This window comes from Pseudochaenichthys georgianus, chromosome 9 (assembly GCF_902827115.2).
Source record: "Pseudochaenichthys georgianus chromosome 9, fPseGeo1.2, whole genome shotgun sequence".
In the NCBI taxonomy this organism is placed as follows: domain Eukaryota; kingdom Metazoa; phylum Chordata; class Actinopteri; order Perciformes; family Channichthyidae; genus Pseudochaenichthys; species Pseudochaenichthys georgianus.
The window spans coordinates 21,172,294-21,180,844 of NC_047511.1; the positions used below are offsets into that span (position 1 = coordinate 21,172,294).

The 8,551-nt window shown below is 44.6% G+C and overlaps 1 protein-coding gene across 3 annotated transcripts; it reads right to left on the bottom strand.

Moving 5' to 3' along the window:
- Positions 1-1,157: 1,157 nt before the first annotated feature.
- fgf10b (fibroblast growth factor 10b) lies at positions 1,158-8,551 on the bottom strand. Of its 3 annotated transcripts, XM_034091625.2 has the most exons (5): positions 8,411-8,551; positions 8,258-8,312; positions 7,245-7,948; positions 2,264-2,367; positions 1,158-1,918 (listed from the first exon to the last, which is right to left on the bottom strand). In XM_034091625.2, exons 3-5 carry the CDS (start codon positions 7,693-7,695, stop codon positions 1,727-1,729), a joined length of 747 nt encoding a protein of 248 aa, XP_033947516.1. In that variant the 5' UTR covers positions 7,696-7,948; positions 8,258-8,312; positions 8,411-8,551; the 3' UTR covers positions 1,158-1,726. The 3 variants fall into 3 exon arrangements, with proteins under 3 accessions (XP_033947516.1, XP_033947515.1, XP_033947514.1); XM_034091624.2 differs by having other exon boundaries at positions 7,245-8,312; XM_034091623.2 differs by having other exon boundaries at positions 8,258-8,551.

The following is an 8,551-nucleotide window of genomic DNA, read 5'->3' on the forward strand; positions in this document are numbered from 1 at the left end:
ATCAGTTCACATTATGTAGATTACATAACGATTTATTGTCTGCATCATTAGTTTGCATTTAAAGACAAATATAGGGAAATGCAGTGCTACAGAGACCAAATCAACCGTCCCATTGTGAGGTCTTTCTTGTAAATTTAGTGCAGAAATATAAGTAAATGAAACCAAAAATATATACCCTTGGCCTCAGCAATAACAACACCATGCATTCGACTATGTATGGTGCAGAGATTGTCATGAAATACTATTCCATATGTTTCCATTGGCCCTGACTGTCATGGTGGATTCCATTGCAGCATTCCTTGGCATTAATAATTTGTTGCGGTGATTCCTTAAACGGCAATGAAAGGACAATATACTATAGCCTAAATAAACTGTTTCCTGTACTATTAATATGATTCACATTGCTTTTGTTACGTTGGAGCCCCACTCACAGGCCAACTTGGATAAATGTCTCTTGCCACCGGTCTCTCACCTTCCTGTCTAAATCTACTCTCTTCGTCTTCTCGTGCCGTTGCTGAGATGGATGTTCAGAGAGGTGGGATAAGAGAACATGAGGCCCGAAAGCCTGTGGTGTTAATGTTCTCCCCGTGGTCTTTGGATCTGGCATCAAGGCAGATGTCATTGATTAGTGTGTTTGTAGATGATTACTAAGGGAAATGGGTGGTCAGACACAGGTCATATCTCTCTTTCTGCCTCCACACACTTGCAAGGCCCTGCAGTAAACATATTGGCAGAAGTGATGCTGTCCAACATGACAGAGCTAGTTTGATATTTTAGATTTTTTGTGGCAGATCTGTAATATTAGGATATTGTGTCAGCATCTACAGGCAATACCACAGAAGGAACCTCCCTCCCATGTTGTTATTGTTGGTCTATATGTTTCCTGTTTGCTTGGGAAATAATCATTAGTGCAATTGTTGCCACATGGAAAATCTGGCGAGGCATTACAGTTGCCTTTTGGCCCTCAGATAAGAATAGACTAACTGTGACCTGAAAGTGCACCAGGGTTTCTCACTTCTTGCTGTTCCACTTCAGTAAAATCAATTTCCGTGTATTGAGGAAGTCAGACAACTACATTGCAGAGGAGAATTTTTTATTTTAATTTCACATAAAAGAGTTCCTATAAAAAGTAAAGAATGCAAAGGAATGCTTGCCTTGTAAGTATTCCCCTCCAGTTAAATATTTCACAAAAATAAATAAATCATTACATTACAATCAAAACACAGTGGTTAAGTATCAAACATTTGCTTTAAATGTGTTGCATCCTCTATTATTCATGCTGTGGTGATGAACTGACCAATCATTTCCCTCATCTTGTCTAGTCTCATCTCTCCTTTTATCTTTTGCGGATTATCTGGGTTCTCGCTGTAAAATGTGGATTATAAATAACATCTTCTGCATCTACCGCAGTATTAGCTGGGACAGTATCCCCTGTGTTGTCTGCATTACATACATACTCCAGTTGCAACAGTTTGGCACAGAAAAGAAGGATAAATATTGCATCCGGTGCCACAGAAAACACAAATATCATCCTTTCCCACTAAATAAAATACGTGATCTCAGTAAAAGTCAGGAGCAGATACCATATTTTTTTGTGTAACAGTGTTAGTGCCTTGTTTCCAATATGAGATTTCTCAGTGAATGTCTTCATTTTACAGCTTTTTTATTATTGAAAACCTCTCTGTCCAGTGCTGCTTATCCTCCTCCCCCTGTTGATCCCTCCAGTTCACACCATAATTGGAAGGAAGTGGGTGGCCGTGTTCTTCCTGCGGGTTTTCTTCCCTCTCAGCGGCTTCCCGTGGACATTCAGACCCACAAACATCTGCCGCTTCTTGTTCCTCCACTCAGCTGATGCGTACGTGTTGTAGCCGTTCTCCTCAATGCGCTCCTTCAGGGTGCAGTCGACACCGAACTCTCTCTGTAAAAACAGTAGGTATCACGTTTCAATGTTTTACCCCAGGCATGTGAGGTTAAGGCAAAACACACATCATTTTCTTGTGCAAATCCATTGTGGTTGCTCATGGTACCGTGTTTATTTACTACTCCTCCTTAATCCATATTGCATGTTTTGCTTTGTGAGCTTGAGTAGAAGTTAGTGTGCTCTTCTAAAATTGCATAGTTAGAGGTTAACGTGTGCGCACTGGCCTGGTTGTTTTTAGAGTTGACCCAGCAGTTAGAAGTAAAGATAAGACCTCCTTTGATAAGGACAGACTATCTCTCTTTCTCTGGAGCATTCAGATTGACCCCTGACTCGGATACTAACCGCTCCGTACAGCTCTCCCTTCCTGCTGATAGCCAGATAGTAGTTGCTGTTCAGCCCTTTGATGGCCACCACTCCCACGTCCACCGATGTGATTTCCAGAATGCCTAGGGTTCAGCAAAAAAGACAGTTACATCAATGTATTTCAACATTCACAGTGAGCATAGGAGCTTGATGTCATTTGTGCATGTAACTCAACTGCTCAAAACACTTAAAAAAAAAATTCACGTAGACAAAAAAAAACAAAGAAAAGAAAACGTGTTTTCGACTCGTAGTTGAGGTAGACAGAATTGTATAAATAAATCCATAACGTTTTACAGAACTCGGAGAGGGTGAGAGTAACGAACGGATAACAAAATATTGCACGCTCATTCCAGGACATTTAACATGTAAGTCCTTAAGCAAGATGTATCGTTATGTTGATCTAAATCTAAAGGCACTTTACAACCTACACCTGTGTAACAGATTCCAGCTGCGCAATCCATTTAGTTTGAAAATTAATAGGTGGATAGCGCAGAGATTCTCAGGTTGTTTATGTTCTGTTTGGTTTTTAGGTTTCCAAGTACCTGTGCAAGCCATTCAGGGTTCTCATAGGCTATTAGAGGGGCTACTTTATACCCCAGTTAACAAGGGCATGCTTTTGCCCCAGACAGCTGTGGTTATTTGTGTGGTCTAAGTATCAGAGGTCAGAGAGATATAACTTCCTAGCGTGTCCTTTGACCACAGAACCTACTTGTCTCGTCTTATCCTGTGTGTGTGTGTGTGTGTGTGTGTGTGTGTGTGTGTGTGTGTGTGTGTGTGTGTGTGTGTGTGTGTGTGTGTGTGTGTGTGTGTGTGTGTGTGTGTGTGTGTGTGTGTGTGTGTGTGTGTGTGTGCGCACATTAACCTCCCCTGTTCCCATGGCATGTTTGATTTCATGCCTCCCTCCCTGTCTTCCTTTCCCCACTTCCTGTGAGCTGTCGTTATTTTATCCAGATAAGCACACATGTGTGCACATACACACACACACACACACACACACACACACACACACACACACACACACACACACACACATACACACACACACACACACAGCGTGGGGTGTGAACTCCAGTCAACGACAACCTTTGATCAGATCAGCAACCCTTCCTCTGTCTGATGACTGTTTGTGTGGTAGCCCGCCCCACTGTCAGGCCCACTCTCCGGTGGTTGGGGGCCAGCCTGGTACATGAGGGGACAGTGGAGGATGCAGGTGTGCCCCCAAAGATCAATCTCTTTTTTGTTAGAGCAGCTTCCCTCCTGTCTATGAGCTCTTGACTGTATCAGTTTCTAGTTCAAACAGTGGCACCTCGGGGCAGTGAGGTCTGAAGCGGCAAGGCGGTGGTGGGGACTGTATCACAACGGCCATTGAAGATCTGAGAGGAGCTGGTTTCTGTATGGGATCGGGTGTCGGGTACGGAGTGAGCATGTAAGACAATCTATGGCAGTCTCTGGCTGCTCTGTAAACATGGGAGGGATGAAAGGAAGGAGAACAGAGGAGGACAGAGGAGCCATGACAGTGAGACTGGGGGTGGAGTGAGGATTAGTAAGTCTGTAATGATCACTGATCAAAGTCCGCCACCGGAGGCAGAGTGGAGACAGGTTGCATACACACACACATGCACGCACACGTATCTACGTACTGACACACACATACACAGAGATGATATTGTAGCAGGTGAATGTGCACTTGCAAATCTAACCTGGCTGTGAAACTGCACAATCTCCATTCACTGTTCTCTGCTTGGTGCTGAGCTTGGCCCACAAGTGGAGAGTAATGAGTTCATGGCTGAAAGTATGGGGAAACACCACCACCAAAACAGCCTACTCCAGATTACTACATTAAGCCTCAAATGTGACAACAATGCTTTTTACGTGGTACATTTTACAAACCACACCTGAAAAATGTAGCCGTAAGTCAGCCAGCCGTGCAGGTTCAGCTGTTTATTTGGGGAGACAGCAGTTTTTCTTTTGCATGCTGGTTGCTTTTCTGTGTGGCTTATTTGAGAGTTCTGTTTGGAGTTACAACAGTAAATGTTGTGTTGGTCTTGGAATGGAGGCACACAATGCCAGTGAGAATTAAAGGTGGTTTTTCCGCAGTCGGATGCCAGAAACCATGTGCTTTGCATCTTGAATTGTTATTCCTCCTCACCCCTGCTTTGCTGTTAATCAGGATACACAGAATGTATCTGCACAGAAGGGATATGCATCCTCTTCCCCACCTCTGAGAAAAGCTATACATTTCTCTTCTCAAACCTCAATAAGAGCACCATCTGTTATTTCCCCACGCAAAAGGCAACTGCTTTGATTAAAGGACATGAATGCACAAACACTTAAGCACACATTCACATATAACACACACACACACACACACGTTTTGAACCATGTCCAGAAGCATCTTGCACACGTGGCCCCTAAAGCACAGAATCACAAATGATGGCGGGACAGAAATACACACACACACACACACACACACACACACACACACACACACACACACACACACACACACACACACACACACACACACACACACACACACACACACACACACACACACACACACACACACACACACACACACACACACACACACACACACACACACACACACACACACATGCTCCCCTCAAACCCTGACAGGCTCAGCCTCTCACACCGTCACAGCCTCGGATAATTACCAAAATGTTTTACCGCCAAACTTTTGCCTTTAGTCTTATTAAGCAATATTTCACTCAGAGCCGCTAGTCGTCGTACATTCAGGAGAACTCAGCTGTGAATCACTCATATTTTAATCACATACTTAGGCCATGCAGATACCTACTTAGCTGACTTTAACATAATCTCCCTCCCTTTCTCTCTGCCTCTTTGTAACCTCAGCACAGGCGCTCAGCGGGTTTGAAAGCCATGTGGGACAGTTTTGCGCTGGCATCCCCATAAATCTGTGGGAGGCTGGATACTGGCTCTTTAACAGACAGTGAGCCGGGTCCTCGCAGGGCCACAGACAGCACCCAAAACCAAAGCCTCCACATCTCATACACATCTAGGAAAAGCATGGTAAATCTATAAATTAATCTATTGCAAAAAATCAATGTAGTGTGATTTGTCTTGCAACTTCTGGCTCAGCAAAAGGTAAGCCATCCTCCACTCATCGCACAAAAACTTGATATTTTGTCACTTCAAGGGACCATCGAGGGTCTACAAAGGACGTCAGCCCTGGGATCATGTCTAGCCCCAGGGGCCAGAGCAAAGACTGAAGCTGCTGTTGTGTAGTATCCTTTACCGTGTGAACCTGATATGAGGGCACATAATCCACACACAGTGTCCTCAGACCCCCCCAGGACACAGCTTTTTGATGGCACCACCATTGATACTGAAGACGCGCGGCTTTGATGTGGCCACAATGATGTTCAGCCATGTCATTCATGAACTTGTACCTCTAGAGATTCCCCTGTGCTCCCTTTCACCTCCCTTCAATGCTCACTCTGAACTACCTCAAACTGACTTTTGGAAATGGCAACACACTCCTAAAAATGAGAAGGTGCTGGCCAATAAAAAAGAAGACAGAGTGGTAAATCCTCTTCCAAACATACATAAAGTTTGGGGTGATTTCACACACCGCTGTTATGATAACTGAGTCAGACTTCCTTTCAGTTTTACAACTTCTACTACTACCACTAACAAAAATGGAGTAAAGGCATTGCGATACGGTCAGTAAATAAAGTTGCCTCTTTCATGACCTTGTCAAAACAAACATCTCCCCTGACATTATGCCTCCCCATGCCATTTCACCTAAGTCACTTTGATTGAATATGTGGTTTAGCTCTCCCAAGAGGAACATTAAAAGCTTCCATATACACTCTGGGTTGGGGGACAGAGTGGGAGAGGGAGGGAGAGAAAAAAGAGCATGTGAGATATGTATACTGTATGTGTGAGTGTGTGTGTCAGTAATAAGGGAGCACATGTGTCATCCTCCGCTGCTATATGATCACACACCCACTGAAGCATGTGAGTGCCCGCTGGCTGATAGGCACACACACTTAGCTCGGTGGGAACACTGGAAGACTAATGAGAAAGCTATTTAACTGACTGATATCCCGAAGCATACAACGTGTAATCACTCTAAAGACTTGTTTCTCTGAGTGCAGCATGTCAAACTGCTTTAAACAAATGTCTGATCTGTCATGGAGGGTCTGTAATTTGCCGGACTATGTCTGGCAGGCGAGCAAACTGAGTGGGAGAGTGAGAGAGACACAGACACAGACAGGCAGAAAAAGTCTGAAAACACCGATGAGACTGACAACCATATCCTTCCCCCTCGCACCCCTATCCCTGTTCTTCTGTGGTTGTTATCAGTGCTGTTTAACCAGGGCTGTGAAGACAGCCTGATAATGGCTGCCTTATCAGCCCCTGCTCCTTTTTAAGCCATCTGAGAGCTACCATCATTGTGCTGAACGTTTGGACAGGAGACATACCAGTGGGATGTCTGGTTTAAAACAAAATACGACTCTAATGCTTCATCCAAACGACCAACCAATGGGCAGGCTGGCAGTCTCAGAATATCATCCAATTAACATGCTTTTATATAAATGTGATGTTTTACGCAGAGTAATATATCCAGTTTATGCATTTCTTATAAAGAACAACCACCTGATTTCTCAAATGAGAAATAACTAAACATTTAAGAGGGTTTCTTATTGCAATAAATGTCCCACTGGTGCTCTTTGTTGTGCGCGATAAACAAATGCCTTAAAAGGTCAAAAGTGTTGGCTGCATAGATTAAAAGCCTTCATTTAACACAGGCAGTTTGGCTGTAAAAACTGATGTGTGTGCTCAAATGAGCCTGGTTTCTTCTCACATTTAACTTTTGCAGCCACCACCACATAGACTCAGATCATCGTTGGTGTCTGCTTCCTTCCTTTCTGTCTACTTTTGCACATTTATACCAACAGGAATTACTTACTGAGGGGGTCATCCTTGCTCTTGGTTCCATTGACCTTTCCGTCCCTATCGATCCTCAGGAAAAACTTCTGGAAAGAGAACAGCTTCCTCCTCCGCATGTCCCCTGTGAGATGATTGTAGCTGCGCACATGCCTGCCTTGTGGCCCCCCAGTCCGACCCAGGGGGCCCCCAGTGGCCCTGGGCCTAGACACAACCTCAGTCTCAGAAATGTTCAGTGGGACCCTGAGAGTTCGAGGGTTGGCGAGCCTTAGTCTGTCTCTGCGGGGCTGGTGGCAAGCTGCCCCCGGTAGGGAGAAGGAAAAAAACACCAGGGCAACCAGGAGAGGCAAAGACAGGGAGGAAAGCAGTGTGGATGGGGACCTCAGTCTGGTCCCAGCGTGAGCCCCTAACCCAGCCCTGGAGCAGCACGAGGCAGAGGCAGCCTTACTCCCTCCAGCAGCCCATCTGATCATGGTAGTGTGCTGTGTGGAGGACTACAGGCAGCCTCAGAGCCTGGAACATGCTGCTGGGGGCGAGAAAAGGCTGGGAGGGCAGGGAGGGGAGCCCTCCACAGTCCAGACACGGCGAGGTGGTCCCCCTGCAGAGTCCCAATTATTTAGCACCTGGATAAGATTCTTTCCCTCTCAATTATTTTTGATAGTGTTCAACAAGTCAATGTGAGTCCTCTTCTCCACCGATAAAGTTTTAGGCTGAAGATCAGAAAGTCTGTTTTGGAAAATAAAACAGTCTGAATGAACAAAGATTACGACATAAACAACACACCGATTACTTTTTGAGTTTATTCCAGTACTGAACCTGTTTTTCCACTTCCCCTACGTTTTCTAATCGCTCTAAATTGTTTGTAAACGTTGACTATACTCGGCTACTCGTGTGACCCTTTTATTTCCAGGCACTTTCTAAATAAAAAAAACAGAAAATAAAAAGATATAAAGTTCACTGATATCCAGTCAGAAAGATTGCCATGTGAAAAAAAAATCCTTAATTCCAGTACAATTAAAGAAAAAGGCAATCTACCTGTCCAATAGCTGCTTCACTCCACATGTGCAGAAAAGGATTTTCAGATTTCAGTCTGAGGAGAAAAAGCAGGAATCAAGACTTAAAGAGGAACGCTGGTCAATCCGGGCGCATGTGAGATAATCCATCTGTGTTCTCTCTTCATCTATTTACCCCCAAATGACTCCACCTTCATGAAGCATCGAGGTAACGGTCTGGGGAGGTCTTCCTCTTGCTCTAGGGGTTGAGTCAGAGTGATTTGCCTCCTCTTCGTTGGATTTCTTGATACAAGGATTCCTGGTGTGATCTCCTCAC